The sequence below is a fragment of the Camelina sativa genome, chromosome 8 (genome assembly GCF_030686135.1).
Source record: "Camelina sativa cultivar CO46 ecotype springtype chromosome 8, ASM3068613v1".
Lineage (NCBI taxonomy): Eukaryota > Viridiplantae > Streptophyta > Magnoliopsida > Brassicales > Brassicaceae > Camelina > Camelina sativa.
This window is the reverse complement of record NC_141887.1, coordinates 11,107,248-11,126,141: the sequence shown is the minus strand read 5'-3', so window position 1 is coordinate 11,126,141 and position 18,894 is coordinate 11,107,248. Positions and strand designations below refer to the sequence as shown.

Below are 18,894 nucleotides of genomic sequence, written 5' to 3'. Positions count from 1 at the left end.
TCGCTTGGACCCAATGTAATGACTGCGGAAACAGGAGTATAAATAGAGAAGCAGATGGAACGAGCAAATTACTTACCTGGACGGGGTCAACTCGCGATCATGATGACGAGTGGCCTAGGCTAGTGACCACATTGCACATATCGTGAGGTGCTAAGCTTAAGGTCTTCCCAAGAGGAAGAGCCTGCGTCATTATTTGTGGCAGAGGGGGTTTGCGTTCGCGCAGCCCTTACCATACTTCTAGTCTTAAATCTTAATGTTTTCAGTGTTAATCTTCATTGTTTTCAGTGTAAATTAAATATGCTTGTCATCAGCAGAATTAGAGTCCCGACTTATGTTTTTTTTGTTTAGGAACAGAGTCCCACATCGGAAGCACATAAAAAGTTGATGGGTATTGTGTGACTATAAAAGAAAGAGGCTTTCGTTGTGTAAAAACCATCTTTGCGCTTGGGGCAATGACGCAGCTAATGAGGTTCTAACTGAGGCGCGTCTATTGCTGGTTGAAAACTATTTCCAAACCCCCTCCTAGGCCTTTGCTTGTCTTTGGCCTTCGAGAATTTCTGGAAGAGCTCCCTTCGGGGTAAAGCTCTACAATTCTTAGTTCAATCTTTTTTCCATATTGAGTTATGTGTTAATATAAAAATAGAGGATGTAAGCTTCATTAGTATGCTCACTTCTCTCCCTTCTTCTCTCTAATTTTTTTCTACAGCATGTTTAATGATTCTCTCTCTCCGCTAGGTGATGTAATAGTGATCTAGGAACGTGTTAAAGAGAGAAATGAGAGATCGTTAGACAAACCTTTGTATACTCTTGTCGATCTTAGTAGGCTTGTAGATTATTTGAATCGGTGAGTCATAGGTCTAATTAAACCTCACCAGTGATATGATATCATAACGAATGGGATACGTGGCATGTCAAAGGGACTAATCTCAACTTCGTCGCTGCAAGAAATTACATATTGTACGTATACGATTCCATCAAAATGAAATTGCGGTTCAGAAAACTACAGTCCAAGGAAGACACAGTTCTTGAGTTCCATTTATGATGGAACTAACACAAGGCAGGTATAAGATCGAAAAATTCGATGATAAATCAACTTTGGTTTATGTAAACACAAGATGCTTTGTGAACTTAAGATAATGGTGTTAGACTCTGTTCTGTTGAATAATTTTCACAAATTGACGATTCTACGGCCTTGTAGTATCATTGAATAATTTCACACGTTGCTGGTAAACGAAAAGGGGTAAGAGAGTCATGTATTGTATATGTTTCTTATTAAATATTATTTGACAAGATATATATTCTAGCCAACGTAAACTAATTAAACCTGGACTCAGTCCTCCAGAAAAATTATGAAATAATAATAAGCATGTTAGACCACTTCCCAGAAGTAATGTTTTAGACCACTTCAAAGAAGAAATTTACAGGAGTCAAATCTGCATTTTCAACAGTCAACACACATAAACTAATCATTTTTAGAGGACAATGTCAATGATGTAGTCCAAACCATATGTCTATGGCACATTGGCACCATTTCTGCAAATATATTTAAATGAACACGGTATGTCTCTCTCTCTCTCTCTCTTTATATATATGCACCAATTTACAAATTGATGAAGTTCATATAAAATTTGAATACAACGTAAAAATGTTTAACGTCATGGTTCGCTTACTAATTTTGACATTTTTCTTGTTCTCTGGGATATCGAACACAACATTGGCCCGAGTACAATACGAACCTTTAAAGCCAAGTAAGTTTTTATTTCAATCATTTTTTTTATATATCCAATCCAATTTTGGTTTAGTTGTATTTCAAATTTCATACGATTTTTTTATCTCGATCCCTATATTCAATATAAAGAACTTTCAAAGAAAATGAATTTGAACTGTCTCCCATTTCGATTTTTTTGCAATTTGATTTTACATTTCTTCATGTATCATGTTCTTTCTACTCCCTTTCAATTTTTGTATTGGTTCTTTTATAAAGGTTTTATTCGATTTGAATTGATTCAACTTCATTATATGGAATTTTATTATTTAGAAGGTATTAAAATTTTGAGAAGAGAAAGGGTCTGGGATCCTAATATAATCAAAGAGATTAAGATTGGAGTAGATGGTAGTCATTCAAGGCGTGCACCTGGAGGAAGAGGACGACCAACCAAATAAATCACGTTCACCAAAACGATGACCTTAAACCCATAACTCATATGTATCATTTTAATATGACATAACTGCACAACGAAATAATGGTTTTCCAACTCTCTCCGAATGGAATTTATCCCCTTAGAATATCAATGTTGTGTAGATTTTTTCAGGAATAAATAATACAAACAATACATCGATACTTGAAAACTTTTGCAATGGTCACTGGAGTTCGTTTAACATGGTTTTTTCCGGCTCGTTAATGCCCCGACCGTCATCTTTTATTGGCCCATGTCTACTTCCAATCTAATGATCCACTTTTTTTAATGGACCTCACTTTCTTTCACTAGGCCCGTGAGCTCACCCATATCCGATGGCCGATTTTCCTAGGTCTGGGAGACTTTAAAATTATCGTCCCTACGTCCTAAAGACTTTAAAGACTTGTTACCGTCCATATCCGACGGCTGGTTTGCCCGTTATTCATTTTGAAACCATGTATGTTGATGAAACGATTTTATTTGGTCAAGGTTAGATGGACGAAAGATCCATCTAAATTACCAAATTATGGAAAAATCCTGGGCTATAGGTGGTTAGACAATACCAAGAAAATTGTCGTGTTATTCTAGAGTTGCGTGAGGCAATATCAAAATTATGATATGCTTTTAAGTTAGACGGAAGCTGGGGACGAATGCATTGTTAGAGACTTCGACGACGATCTTCATCTACAAGAAAATCATATTGTTATAATCATATTAGAGTTTTTTTTGTCAATTGATAGAATCTAAAAAAATGTTTGGGAGTAACAACAAAATTAAAAGCAAAACTAAAAGCCAAAAAATCAATTATCCAACTTCAGCCCTGACTTGATCATGAAGGCAAAAAAGCTCCCCAAGTTCATCCGTCATGACACTTTTCGCAATAGCATTGACCACCCTATTTGCTGGACCCGCAACTTGATGGCACTCCCAGTAAGAAAACTCTGATAATCTGGTATGAATGTCTCGAAACACAAAACCATACCTTGTCCAGTCCTTATGATTATTGATTGCCACAGTAGCTGCAGCATTTTCAATAGCAACTTCCACCCGATTAACATATAATATATGTAAGGCCTCCAATGACCACATGGTACAACGCAAACCCACTAGCACTTGAGAATATGTAGGCTGAAAGGCTAGTCTCTGGCGTGATAAATGATATATCATGGTTTTTACGGTTTTTAACCATGATATAAGTGTGATTTTTGAGTCTTTTGATTTGTTTTCTAAGATGTTTTAGAGTCTTAACAGGTTTTCTAGGATTTTGGCACGGATGGAGCGAAATGGAGCAATTTGGATGATTCTGGAGCATTTAACCGGAGGAAATCAATTTAGAGTCTGATTATACGAAGAGCGTTGACCGACACCACATGAGCATCAGTCGACACCCATGCAAGTCGAGGCAAGTCTTCAAATTTGGAAGTTTTACAAAATTGCCCGAAGTCTTCCATAATTGCAACATAAGTCCCTGACGTGTTTAAGGATATATATTGTTTTTGGGTTTTAGAAACCCTGAAATTTTATTCTAGCAAGTTTTATTTTCTGCAACCTTGTGAGATTTTGAAAGCTTTTGGGAGAGAGATATCTAAACTGCTTTGAGAGAAGAATTCATAAACTCCCTCTTTACTCTTTTAATTTCAATTGCTTATTATTCAGAAAGATGATTTGTGTTTCATTGAATATATCTGAGTAGTTTGCTTGTTAGGTTCAGGGTTTTTCAGAGGGATTTTATGATTTATTAGATCTGTTTATTTAGGATTCATTATTCTAGATCTTCATCATAGGTTGTTCTTCATATTAATTCTTGATTGATCACCTAGAATTAATAACCTAGGAAAATAAATTGATATGGGAATATAATTGATTTTCCTGATAAAACCTTTTGATGAGCAAAATTACTTCTTGCAAAGAGATTTGATTTAGTGATTTTGTGAACAATCTAAACTTGTTTTTAAAGCTGATTTTTAACCTAGAATTTTACAAAGAGATTTAGATTTTCTGGTTTTAAATTTAGATAATATTTGTAGTGAGAACTGATTTATTTTACAAAAGAGTTTAGAGTTCTAGATCTGATTTTAATTGCTTGAATCATATTTAATTATGATTTAATATTTTGTAATTTCCTGAGAAATTCTCTGGACCTAGCTTTTTGATCTTCTGAATTTACAACACTTTTATGTAATATTTGCATTGATTTTCTTAATTTAAATCAACTTGTTTAGCTTAATTATAAAACTATATAATTTATTGTGTAGATTTGAATTCTTGTGGAATTCGACCTCTAAGTATTACAGTGACCTTTTAATTTGAGAGATTAGCTTTAGGGTTCAATTTGAGCATATCAATAAAGAACATGTCCATAATTTGTCTCTGTCAATCCATGCTCGACCAAAGAAAGTAGACTAACCAAAATTACAGTTACAATAACCATTACTGGCTTATGCCAGTTCAATTCCAAAGTAGACTTCCTCTTTGAATAATATGATATATCGATTCATGATAAATCCATTTGATTTAACTCGGTTTCTTTTCAAATCACTTATCTATTATATCTAAATAAAATTAAGCCATATTCTCGAAAATATCACTTTAACACAAACAAATAATGACGTTAAAATCTTAAGTTCTTAAATCTTAACTATAAAAAAGGCATTGATACAATCTTTTTGCAATCGAGTATTAGTAAAAATCCAGCCATCGTTTTAATAGATTTCGGTTTAAATTAAAATGCACATGCTACTATCCAAGATTTTATACTATTCTTCAAGTTAGGCAATAAATATTTTAGAAGACAAAAAAATATTTTACCGAGGGTTGTGGAACATAACATATCAGTGGCGGATCTAAAAACATTTTTGACCATAATCATTAGTATATAGTTATTTAATAATAGGTCATTTCTTTTTAAAAAATTTATTATCTCTAAACTAGTTATCATTACATTTTTGAAAAAAAATATGTTTTGCTATGCTTTTGCTTTTGTTTTGCATTTGTTTATAATATTTTCTTCTAAATATAGTTCTTCCAAATTTTTCACTTTTCTAATAGAGAAATAATAAGTATAAAAAGTTTAGATGTCAATTTAAAACATATGCTAGTAAAATCGTCAGAAAATTGTTGAAATTAAATTGATTAGAATAAAATAAATGAAAGCGCCGACAAAATTTGAAATTACTGAAAATCATAAAAATAGGTTATACCTATATATAAGAGAATAATGGTAAAATTAAAAACAAATGTTAATAAGAGATGTATTTCATTTACTTTAAATTATCATTGATGGGTTAAAGAATGTTAGTTAACGAGGATAAAAGAATGTGATTATACCAAATAATGTCGCAAAATGGCAAAAAGTTAGTAAACAGATTTAACTATCTTAGAGTTGAAACTTTTATTGACAGGAGTTCACAATCCTCGGATTTGGCCTTACTCTCGGCTTCTTTTGAACCGGAGGATGTTGCCATTATTTCTGCTTTACCTGTTGGTAAACTAGATTCACCGGATATATTGGGTTGGCATTTGACAAAAACTGGTCTGTACACCGTTAAATCTGGGTATAAAGTTTTGCGTCAAAATCAGGCGGCCTCGACGCCTACTTTTGGCCCTAGCATTATTCCTCTACAGGCTTTTGTCTGGCAGATTCGGTGTCCACCAAAACTCAGACATTTTCTATGGCAAGCGATCACGGGTTGTATGGCGACAACATCTAATTTGCGGCGACGTGGTATGTCTTGTGATTCTGAATGCGGTTGTTGTGGTGGTTCTGAGGAGACAATCAATCATGCTTTATTTTTATGCCCTCCGGCCAGGCAGGTTTGGGCTCTATCCTCCTTCCCGACATCACCGGGCTGTTTCCCTTCAGAATCTGTCTATGCAAACATGGATTACTTATTCTGGAGATTTCAGCAGAATCCTTCAGTGGATTATTATCCCTGGATTCTATAGTACATTTGGAAGGCTAGAAATGACAAAAATTTTAGCAATTTGGACTCCAATCCGTTAGCAATTTTACAGATGGCGGAGGAGGAAGCTAAATTTTGGATTTCGGCACAAGCAGACACAGTAGGGATCCCGTCCACGGATGGGCCTCATTCCACTATCGGTCATGTGCCTGTGGTAACGGCTACGGCCAACATATATAGAACCAGTTACCGATGCTTTGTGGATGGATCTTGGAAGATAACTGACCAATATACAGGCCGAGGATGGTACTGCACTTCCCCTGAGGGGGACTTCCCCATTATGGGTGCGTCCAACCTTCGTCGCAGCTTGTCACCTCTCCATGCAGAAGTGGAAGCTCTAATCTGGGCAATGCGTTGTATGATTGGTGCGGATATTGAGAATGTGGTTTTCCATACAGACTGTTCTGATCTGGTGAAGATGGTGTCTTCGCCGTCCGAGTGGTCTGCCTTCAAGACGTATTTAGATGAGATCGTGGCGGACAAGGAAGAGTTCTTATCTTTTGCGCTAGTTCACGTCTCCAGAACACATAATGGTAATGCTGACAAGCTAGCACGACGTGCTAGAATAGAGTCACATCTAGTTACCTATGTAAACTTTTTTCCTAACAATTGGCTCGTTTGAGCTGATCTTGTACTCTGCCGGAAAAAAAAAAAAAAAAAGATTTAACTATCTTCTTTAGAAACGACGAGTCCCCATAATTCTTGAATGTTTATACAATAAATGACATAGAAAGTATTTAATATTGCCTCCGTTTTATAATATAGGATGTTTAGAGAAGTATTTTTATTTCATAATATATGATGTTTCCAATTTTTTATGCAACTTTTAGATTAAATTTATATTTTATATTATGCAGACTTGTTTATAATTGGTTAAACTTTCTAAAAGTAACTATTTTTTAATATGCGTGTTTTCACTAAAATAGTAAACTAATATTTGAAAAACAAAGTAATTAATGATCCGAATGAGGCATCATAATTCACGATGGCCAATCTAGGTTATTGGAGTAATATGGGACAACTAAACTAGAAACACATTAATTACCTACGAAATTTATTAAATCTATATAATCTGTGTATGGCACGTGCCCATTCAAGTAGATACTCCCATGGTTGTGGTGTAACTCTATGAAGGTGTCTTACCAGAAAGGACATGATGACTTGTGTTTATGTTAATCCTAACTCCATAGTACTAATTAGCATAAAAAATACATGTTCCAACTAAGATGCGCTACATTTTTTTCTTTTAAAAACTAATGCAAAACATTTTACAAAATAAGTTCTATAAAACCTTGAGAATATAAAAACTGAACAAACACCAAGTAAAGTTAAATAATCCCAAGTTACAAACCAAAAATAAATAAACTTTACTTTATGTGGTTAGACTTTGTAGTTCTAATTTCCTTGCTAACATTAATATCTAATGGGAAATAAGTTACAAAAAAGAAATATATAGTCTCTTTTTTAATTGATAATATTATTTTTATTTTTATGATAGGTTATTTTCAAAATAGTAATTAATCTACAATTTTATGAATTTTTGAATGAAATTAGCTTTTAATGAGGTATCCTCATATTTAAGTAACATCATCTCAGCTTCTTCCAAGATTCAAAACTTTAACAATTTTATAACGATGAGCTATATACCGATGATGAATTACAGTTCTCACGATCTCCGCAGAATATTGACGTTTTTGAACGATGGCCCTTCTTGTTGGTCAAACCCTTCTCTTCTCAAACACTTCAATTTGTATGATTATCATGTCCTACAGTGAATATTGTTGTCTTCGATCCAAGACAGTGACTATCTTCTCATCTATCAACTTGCTCATAGAAAAATGATTGTTATTTTTTGATCTCACAGGTTCCAAAACCCTTGCAGCTTTGCTAGGATTTGGTTCGTAACTTTCAAGTCTACAATTTCGATGACTCTTATCTATTTCTATCTTTTTGTTGTATTAGCTTTGGAGATTGTCTTTCTTTGTTGTATGTTAAACAATGATCCTTATGTTTTAATGTAAATATCGTTTATTTATTAATGGGTCTGATTTCAATTCTTTGCTCACTTACGAACATGCACTTGTTTTTTTTTTTTAATCAACCACACATTAAATTAGAGTTTAGAAAAGTTGTTTCTGAAACTAAAGAACGTGAGGAACGGGCAAGACAATCTGCCCTCACATTTGCCGTACGTGGAATCCTGTTAAGGGTGAAAGCGAGGATGAAAGATCTGAGTAAACTAAAGTCATCCAGCAGGTTGGAATAAGCAGGCCATTCTTCCGAAGATTGCATTGCCATTAGCTCTGCACAGTCAGTCTTAAAAATGGAACAGTCAACGCCAGCCGCCAGGAGACTCCATCGCCTAGATCAAGGCTTGTAACTCAGAATGTAAGGGTGAAGGGGTTTGTCTGTGACATCTTGCTCCCAAAAGTAGCGTTTTGTCTTCCCTGCTAGAGAAACACCAACCCAAACCCACATAAAGATTAGAATCCTTACAAGATCCATCAACCTGGCAGTGGAGAGAAAGTTTATGGACTTCCAAAGTTGAAGAAGTATCTATGCACTTGTTTTAAGTTGAGCAATGTTTCATTCTTTTTATTTTATTTCTAAATAATATCATGCTTTGATTTATTTAACCAAATGGTTTCTCATTTAAAATAGTTGGACTTGAATGGTTTCATCATGTATGATGTGTATATCATAGTATCATGTAACATTTCGATGATATAATATAACTGATCTGGCGTTAAAAACAAAAAAAAAAGAGTTGTTGAATTAATGATACTATCATTTTGGAACAATACGTCCGCTGGCTTTTCGGCCCATTGCAGATAAAATTTTCAAACTTACACATTACAAATACTGGGTTTTTGAGTCAAATCTGAAATGTTTTGGGGTTTATTTAGATTAAACAAACAAATCAGGACCACATTGTTATTTATCAGAACAAATTGACATGAGCACCTTTAAAGCCTAAAAAACCCTAAACGCAACAAAGATCAAAAAGAGACGCCGCTCCTCGCTTCTTCATACACAGTTCCTCCTACAGCTTCAGGTAATCTTCCATAGAATCGATTCTTGTTGTTGTTTAAACTCCTTTACCTCTATTGTATAGCTTTCGTTTTCCTGGAAATGTGATTCGACGAACTTTAGATTCAGATTCGAAATTGTTATTGTTTTGTTGACATTTTTTGTGTGTGTGTTGGATTCGTAGAGGTGAAAATGAGTCGTGGTGGTGCAGCAGCAACAAAGGGGAAGAAGAAGGGAGTGTCCTTCACTATTGATTGTTCGAAGCCTGTTGATGACAAGATCATGGAGATTGCTTCTCTAGAGAAGTTTCTTCAGGAGAGGATTAAGGTTGGTGGTAAAGCTGGTGCTCTTGGTGATTCTGTTTCCATCACTCGTGAGAAGAGCAAGATTACTGTTACTTCTGATGGTCAATTCTCCAAGAGGTTATCATTTTTAACTAAAATCCTAATATTTTTTTTCTTTCAGTTTTGCATTTTAACTTGTGTCTAGGTTTTGATTGGGTTGTGTTGTGTAGGAATTGTTTTTGTAATGCTTCTGTTTCATCTTGTTGGTTGGTACTATTTGAATGTGTAGAATCTTTAAGTTATTGCTTAGTAGTTGAGTATAGTTTTAATGTATAAAACCGGTTGGTTTGTACTGCTTTTGTTTGATCTTTTTGTTGGTAATGTTTATGATCATTTTGTTGCTTGTTACAGTGTTGGATTTGGAATCTTTAATAGTCTTGGTAATGCTTTTGTTCATCTTGTTGGTTGGTCTGATTGTAGAATCTCTAATGGTTTTGGTAATGCTTTTGTTGGTTGGTCTGATGGTAGAATCTTGGATTGATTTATCTTGTGGAGTTGAGTATAGGATTGTGTTTTGTTCTGATATTGGACAGTGGCTAAGTGTAGTTATTTGTTTTTGTTTGTGATAGATATCTCAAGTATTTGACAAAGAAGTACTTGAAGAAGCATAACGTGAGGGATTGGCTCAGAGTGATTGCGGCGAACAAGGACCGTAACCTCTATGAGTTGAGGTACTTCAACATTGCTGAGAACGAAGCAGAGGAAGAGGATTAAAACCAGTAAAACCGGTTTTAGTCTAGTGCTGTGTTCTGCTCTCCCTGTTGGTTTGGTTTTGATTCTTCAATTATCTTCAGTTTTGTGTTAGATATTATTTAGTTTTGATTGAAGTAATACTCTTTTTCAGTTTTGTGTTAGATATTATCTTCAGTTTTGTGTTAGATATTATTATTTTGTTGTTGCAACACTTGAGATTTTCTATGGAGTCCATTTCTTACAAAAAGTTTTCTCGATTAACATATTTGTTCAGAGAAATGGCTAATGATTTTGATAAAATTTTGTTAAGATGATGAAGATTAACTATGTTAGTCAAAAGATATATTAGTTTTAGATTTTGCACAAATCCAATTTTGTGAGAACTTGTGAAATGTATAATACAAAGATATTATAAGAAATAAAAGGTGAATGTGATGCCCATGAAGCACGGAGATGAGTATTACGAAATCAATAGATATGATATTGGATTTAATGATGAAATCAAAAGACAAAGAGATTGTAGCAACACAAGTAATGCAACTATTTGTTTTTACTCTAGATTTCATTAGTTTTACTTTTACTTTACTTTTACATTTCAGTTGTTTCTTGTATTCAAGCTCGCAAACTTTTCAATTCGTTAACTCTTAACCCAGTTCGATTTAGTGATTTATCTACAGAATTTGACTAGGGTTTTTTTAAATCGCCTCACCTGGTTTTGACCTCCACATATGCAAGATATAAATCAATCGTTAGTATTACCAATGGTACAAAAGATTTGTACTATCAGTCTATCATCATTATATGGCGGTTATAAGAGTATTTTCGTTACGTAAATTTAAATCTGCTTATTAAATTGATAGTTAAAATTTATATGTTTGTCTGTTTTGATTTGTTTAGTATACATCATGTTAGTTTTAGTCTACAACTATTGTTTGTTCAAAAAAAAAAAAAAAAAAAGTCTACTACTATTTAAGTGTATCACAATGTCTTACCAATATGAACATGACTAGTTGACTACAAATGCATGATCTCAGCTTAGATTTGGGAGTGTGGTTGTGGTGTGTTAAATGAGAGAGAGAGTGAGAGAGTTAAAAAGCAAACGACGTCAGACGGGAAAAAAACCCAAACCCATAAAACATGGGGGAACGAACGATTCACTTCGTCAGAAGTAAGTGACAGTGAACTTCAGAATCCTCCACTTTCTTCTTCTTTTTTTTCATTTTCTTTTTCCTGATCTAAATGAAATCTTGCTTTATGCGACCCTTTCTTTCTTTTTCACATATCATGGAGAAATCTATTATCTAAGATTCGATGCTCACACTTTTAAACATGTACCAATCAAAATTGATTTGACGATGGGCGATAGGTTAGGGTTGTAATGTCTCGGTGTGGCTAGATTAGTGGATTCCGGAAAATCAACCGAGACCAGCTAATGGTTGAGGAGCGCAGTTACATCCCAATTTAATGATCAACTATTTAATTAATCCAATTACGAAAGAGTGGCATTTGCCAATCCTAGAGGAGTTCATGGATCCCCTAGATATTCAGATCATTTTATCTATGGAGATCAGTAAATCATTTAAACCGGATAAACTGATTTGGCATTTCACTAAATCAGGGAAGTATTCGGTTAAATCCGGTTATCGGCTCGCACGTGAGTTAGTTAACGAGGTCGAGTATGGACCGATGTGTACGGCTCTTCGGGCGCAGGCTTGGAAACTTGAGGTTCCTTCAAAGATTCAACATTTTTTCTGGTAGATTGTCTCCGGTTCCCTCCCTGTGTTGGAACGCCTTCATCATCGGGGAGCCCAATGTGATCCTTTATGTAAACGATGTGGCTTGGCAGTAGAAATTATCAATCATGCACTTTTTGAGTGTCCCCGTTCTCGTCGGATCTGGGCTTTGTCCCCGTTCGACTTACGCGTGGATGGTTTTCCATATGGTTCTATTTTTCCGAACTTAGATTTCCTATATTGGCGGGTGTCGTCCCAGTCGGTGACCACGGATATAAGTTTCCGTCTTCCTTGGATTGTCTAGTGTATCTGGAAAGATAGAAATAAAAAAGTTTTTCAGGGTATAGAGGCAGAGCCAGCTGATATTATCACTCAGGCGACTATGGATAAGTTGTTATGGGAGGAGGCTAAGTCCTTCACTTCGGTTCCTTTAGATCCTTTACCCTTGGAGATTCGGCTCCCTTGTTCCCGGTGTCAGGTCGATGGATTTTGGAAGTCTTCAGATCCTTTGAAAGGGTTAGGTTGGTGGTTATGTAATAATGAAGATAGAACATTATTAATGGGAGCACGAAGTCAGCGACGCGGACCATCACCTCTACATTCGGAGTTTCAGGCGTTGATTTGGGAGATGGCATCCATATTGGCGACGGGCACTCAATGTCAGAGTTTCGAGACGGATTGTGCTGAATTAGTGGCGATGATGCAGTTTCCTGATAATTGGCCTGCTTTTTCTAATCTATTGGATGAGTTTAGCTCACTTCGCTCATCATTTCCATCCTTGTTTTTGAGGATTCCGCATATGTCTAATGTACGGGCTGATTGTCTTGCCCGCTCTGCATCTACCTTTGTAAACTCTTTCCCTCCAGTTTGGACAACTAACCTTGGAGTTAGCTTCTAATTTAATGTTAAAAAAAATATAATATATGATTTTGCTTAACTAAGTTTTACTTTAACTTACCAATTACCATATAACCTGCATTGCGTCATTTAAGCGACGGATGAAAATGATCGTAGTTATTACGTACATATTAAATTACAAAATCGTGTTTTGAAAATAAGATTAAAAAATACTCTACAATCTCCTAGCACTAATTTTTATAACCATTTTTCCCTATAGATAATTGTTACCCATCTCATTATTGCATCCCATTTGACTATATTATTCATGTTAATTATAAGATACATAGATCATATAAAGCTTCGTTTTGGCCTTGTTAATAATTGAGCAAAGAGGAGGATAATAAATGGAGTAAAAAAAAGATAGAAGAATTGCATGGGAACTCTGCAAACACACAAAGTCTCTGTCTCTCTATCTATGGACTATGGTGGTGGGATCTTTTTGTTTTCTTTCTCTTCCAAACGGGTAAAAAAAAAAGAAAGAGGTGTGAGAGAAAGAGAGAGAGAGAGAGAAAAGGAGGGAAGAAACTCGCGAGGAACACGCAACCCATTCCTTTCTGTGTCACTCACTGTCTCCATCACCTCATCATCATCTTTCATTTCTCTTCACCATCCTTCCTATTTCATTTCTTTCTTGTTTAAAATCAAATAATACCGTTTCGTATTTGAGGAAGTGAACAACTATACATAATATAATTACATGTTTCAAACTTTTGCTAGGCACTAGTAAATCATTTTTTTGATGGAACTTAGTGGGTATTATCATCTTTTACCAAAAAAAAAAAAAACTTAGTGGGTATTATTTTTTTTCTGTATAATTGTTTTTTTATATTTAATAGCTATAAATATGAGAAATATATTGTTAAGTATACTAGTATTTTTTTGTTTTTTAAGTATTTTATACATATATTTTTAAAAATATCCGGAATTAACACACTTCAAATGACATAAATATGATTAAGTACTAGTATACTTTACAATATATTTCTCGTATTTACATAGTATGAATTAAAACTCACATTACTAGATTATATTTTGATTTTTAATTCATACTTCAATATGATTTAATATTAATTACTTGAGATACTTAAGTACTTTATGAATTTAAACAATTTGAATTCTGTTAGCACCATATTTTTGCAGCTTCTTCGTTTGGGTGACTAAACGAGCTCCTAGAAACAAACGTTTACATAATGGAATTTTGAATATCCATGATACACAAATGATGATGGCAATATGCATGGAAACGCTCTTAAGTGCTTTGTTGATGAAAGTATATTTTACATTTTGTTTTAGCACACATATTATAATATTACATATAGTGACATCAGAGTGAAGTAAAAACTGGGATAAACTAGTGACACTTGAACTTGGATTCGGCGGCAGGAAGTAGACATAAACTGACCCAAACTCATCTTTACTGTCTGTCTCTATTACATACATTGCGTAGTTAAACTGTTTCATTTTTATAGGGAATGTTTAAAAAATATTATAACTATTCTTACAAGCTACCCAGTTAAAAATATTGTAAATCTATTATCTGATCCTCCTGTCGTGGTTAAAAGGTCAATTCTGTTTCTTTATGCATAATAATTTTTTTAATTATACACCAACCACAATTAGTTGGTCTATTTCACTATTTGTATAGTCAAAATTACGTCGGGAAGTTTTGGAAATATTGCGAAGCACATAAATTAATCATTAACTGCGAGGTCTAGCCATGTACACATGCGTCTTGTATCTACTACATGTCTGAAATAATGTTTTTCTTTTTTTAAAGAATCATTTAAAGTAATGGAAAGACTTGGTGATATGATTGCCATTTTACTTATTATCTACATGTAAAGAAAGTCCACTCCAAGACTCAATCACTTTAATTCCACTCCCATTTAATACTTTAAAAAAAAAAAAAATTGGGATTTTATTTTTAACACTGTTAAGACTTTTGCCTCATTTTAGCAAACACTTGAACCCACTATATATGTACGTGTATGAGCAAGCAGAAGTTCTTGCCTCCTCACTCTAAGTTGTATGTTTGATTCTTAACTATCTCCTTCTCTACATACACATATCTCCTCACCCTCTCCCTCTCCATCTCTCTCTTTTTCTATGTAATATAATACGTGTTTAAGTAGCTACATCTACGTGGCCATGGAGCTGATGATGCAAGAGAGAAATGTAATGGGTGAGTAACACTTGCTGGAGAAGCAGGGCACGTGCGAACACAAATGAGATCAATCGGTAAGTGTTGATCATAGTTTCGCACGTGTTCTACTACTCCAACACGTGTCTCTCTCCCTACCCCGAATATGCAATCATCCACGGAAAGAAGAGAATGTACATAACCGGTCCGAGTTTGTATTTATATTTAGTGGCTACTTCTCGTTTTTTAGCGTACATATATACTATAAGTTTAAGTTTATGTATCATATATGAACGTTTTGAAGTAAGTTTAAGTTTGTGTTACTCTAGTCGAGTTGCTAACTTGCTAATGGTACGTATTAGGGTCTATATATACTATATTTTTTTTTGTCAAACATATATACTATATTTAAATCTATATATCGTGGAGATATAAGAAGGTTTTTAAGTAAACATTGAATGGTTACTCCAGCACTTTTGTTTTACTTAACTTTCAGTATGTAAGTTATGCATACGAATGGGCATGGAGACATGTGATATTGTAATGCATCGGTATATAAGATACGACCATCTTAAGTTATTTTTAAGTAAACAATTATTTGGTAAAAAAAATTCTTAAAGAGTTAGTTTTACTATTAAGTTGGTAACAGTTAAATAAATGTATCAGTTAACCAACTCAATTTCCGTCGAGATAATAGAACTATTTGTTTCTGTTAATATTTTATATTTAATAGAACATTTTTAGTTTACAATGATATCGGCATATTCAAGTTTCAAGACTAGCTGTTAACTCTGACAGACAAAATCTGTTTTCTTTTTAAAATATTTTTTTTGTAATACATTCCAGAATTTAGATGTATAAATGGATAAAGTAACCTTGATATACGTTTGAAAACAAAAGTAACACGAGGAGAGAGTGTAATAATAATATATTTGAATAAAGGATTTGGTTACGTCATAGTTATAAGAATGTATGCATGCGTGTAAATGTGTGTATGGTAAAAAGAAGAAAGGGTTGCCAAAGAAAGCGGGGGACTTTTCTCACTTTCACTCACTTTGCCACTATGTCTCTGTGCTCAGTAACAGTTTATTAAATACATACTGTATAAGTTACGTAAGTGATATTGTCATGTACTTGTGGAGACATAAAATAAAAAACACACATTCGAGGTACAATTTTGACGTCTTGTGATGAAAACTAAATTCTACGAAGAAAAAAAAAACCAGAAAATAGAAAAAAAAAAAAAAAAAAAGAAAAAAAAAGAGACTGTTTAAGTGATTGATCATATTGACTTGATCTTTTCGTTAGCTTACACAAAACAAATGTTTTTACATGTGGAGGGATTAATGAATTTGTCCACACAGCCCATAAGTTTGAAGGCTGATTTTGTGATTCATTGCGTTGCATCTTCTTCATTAAGGCTGGTCCAAATTTATTTTGGGCCTGAATTGCTATTAATTAAAATTATAATCTCAGGCCCGGCATATATTCTTATGATATATTCGTATGGAGCTTCCAAATAAAGTCTATTATTTTTTTTTTTGTAATGCTTAAAAAGGCCTATTAGAGATCTAGATAAAGACCAACAGCTGAGAACCAATATAAGTTTACAAGTACAATTTTGAATCTTCGAGAGAGAACTAGAGAGAGTTTAGAGTAAAGTCGTAGAGAACAAGCTTTGTGATTTGGTATTACTTTTTCTACTAGATTAATTAATTTTCAGATACAACCATGAACGATAACGATCGATTTAATATCAGAAATTTCCAAAATTGTTATTTGATTTCAGAGTTCTTACATATTTATAGTTACGTGTCGTAACTTTTTTGTTTCTTTGCAATCGTTGTGTAATATTCTTATTATCACAGACTCATAATTTTAGATATTTTTCAATTTCAGAGAGATGAAATCAAGATTTGATGATGGAGCTAAAAAGCGAAGAAAGAAGAGAGAAGAAGAATTAACAAAATCTCTAGCCAATTCTATGTTCAGGTATTTGAAAAAAAACTAAAATCTCACAGTGACGTAACAACTGAGGATGCTAGAATTGATAAGGTTGTTAGAGTAAATGATGACCACTGGGAACTTCTAAGCAAGGAGAAGTTAATGAGGTTAGAATCCATAGTGAAGAGCAATAAGCAAATAATAATAGGGTTGAGAAAGATGATGAGGATGTTGTTGGTAATCATGGAGATAGTCTGTCTTTCAACGAGGATTCTTTGGATCTTGCAAATTGGGGAAAAATTGATCAAATGTTGAGGGATTTTTTTGGTTGGAAAAGGTCCTCTAGCACGACCGTATGAGGATTATAAGTTTCCCAAAAATGTCAATGGTAGACATTTTTCTCATAAACTCTACAAAAGGCCAATGAAGAACGGTGATAAACAATATAGACGTTGGCTAATCTATTCAAAAAAGTCAGAGAAAATCTATTGTTTCTGTTGCAAGCTGTTCGCAGGGGAAAAAGATACTTCTCAATTGACAAGAACAAGATTCATGGATTGGAACAATGTTGCAGGAAGGCTTGGTCAACATGAAAGTAGTCATGGTCACCTCGTGTGCATGAGCCAATGGATGGAATTAGAGTTGAGATTAAAAAAGGATATAACAACTGATAAGTGTGTACAAGAAGAAATCAAGAAAGAGAAAAATCATTGGCGAGAAGTTTTATTGAGATTATTTTGCACTAGTGAAGACTTTGGCTAAATGCAATATAGCTTTCCGTGGAAGCAATGATAAGATTGGTGAGAATAAACATGAGAATTTTCTTAGCTTTATTGAAATGTTTGGAGATTTTTATCCAGTGATAAGGGAGCTCATCAGACATATCAAAGAGAAGAAAACTCAATACCATTTTCTCAATCACAAAATTCAGAATGAATTGATAGCAATATTGGGATCAGAGATGAAGCTTATGATCATTAAGAAGATTCAAGAGGCAAAATATTAACATAGGAGAGCTCACCTATGTTTCAAAACAAGATCGTGGACGAGATCAGAGAGCTCGTGATTCAAGACTACTTTGCGGTTATGATGCTGATTGTTGTACGGCTTCAAGTGTTGAGTGAAAGATTAATTAAACCGGGTGGTAAACCAGCTGGTGATTCCGGTTTGAACGTTTTGAGTCTAGTTTTGGTGAGACTTGAAGAATGGAAGGAGAGTTTGAGCGGGTTTTTTCTGGCATTACAGACGTCTTGCAGAAGATTTTTGGTGTTTGGTTGAGATGTTGAAGGCCAAGACGGCAAAATACAATAAGGAGATGGTTGAATTCGTCGATTCGGTTCAGACAACGGTCAAAGATGATGAGGAGATGGTTGAATTGGCCGGTTCAGATCGAATGGGTAACATTTGACGACACCGAGACGGCAACACACGAGGTGGTGCCATGGGATTCCGAATGGGTAAAGTTTGATGATCCAAATGGATTGACGAATGAGTCGGTTTGGCTAAGTCTGTGTACGTAATATTTGATAACTGACTGGGTTGATCCACTTAGGTGTGGAAAGATCCGGTTTACACATGGTAAGGCCGGAGGCGTCTCACTAGTAGTCACTACGAACATAAATATTAAATACTATAGCTGAATGATTTAATTTGGTTTTTGTCTTGGAATATGTCGTGTCATTTTTTTTTTTGTGTGCTTGAATCTTTATTTCATAAAGACAGAGAGAAGTGATTCTGTATGTAAATAACTTCTTATGGAATTTCTGAAGTGAAAGTGTGCATAATTTATTTACTTGAAAAACAAAAACAAATTTGGTCGTCGATCCGGTTTCGGTTTAGAAAACTGAACCAAAGATATTACATCGATGTAGTTGCCCATTTCAATCAATTATTAATCATATCATGTGAGATTAAAATGATAGGATATTTGTTTATTACTCAGAAAAAGACAATTCAAATTTATTGAACATA

General features: G+C 34.2%; 1 protein-coding gene and 2 non-coding genes across 3 annotated transcripts; all 3 read left to right on the top strand.

Annotated features, from left to right (window-relative positions):
* Positions 1-68: 68 nt before the first annotated feature.
* LOC147939934 (U1 spliceosomal RNA) lies at positions 69-229 on the top strand. The gene has a single exon (XR_015564937.1). It is a non-coding gene; the product is annotated as a U1 spliceosomal RNA (small nuclear RNA).
* A 205-nt stretch (positions 230-434) lies between these two features.
* Positions 435-585, top strand: LOC147939933 (U4 spliceosomal RNA). The gene has a single exon (XR_015564936.1). It is a non-coding gene; the product is annotated as a U4 spliceosomal RNA (small nuclear RNA).
* Positions 586-9,022: 8,437 nt separating this feature from the next.
* LOC104707021 (large ribosomal subunit protein eL22y) lies at positions 9,023-10,453 on the top strand. Its single transcript, XM_010423272.3, has 3 exons — positions 9,023-9,194; positions 9,354-9,591; positions 10,083-10,453. Exons 2-3 carry the CDS (start codon positions 9,362-9,364, stop codon positions 10,225-10,227), a joined length of 375 nt encoding a protein of 124 aa, XP_010421574.1. The 5' UTR covers positions 9,023-9,194; positions 9,354-9,361; the 3' UTR covers positions 10,228-10,453.
* Positions 10,454-18,894: the final 8,441 nt, after the last annotated feature.

Excerpts from the sequence above, each read along its gene's own strand:
- LOC104707021 (XM_010423272.3), top strand. The coding sequence starts at position 9,362 with ATGAGTCGTGGTGGTGCAGCAGCAACAAAGGGGAAGAAGAAGGGAGTG. Across the intron at positions 9,592-10,082 it reads GATGGTCAATTCTCCAAGAG|ATATCTCAAGTATTTGACAA; the intron begins GTTATCATTTTT and ends TGTTTGTGATAG.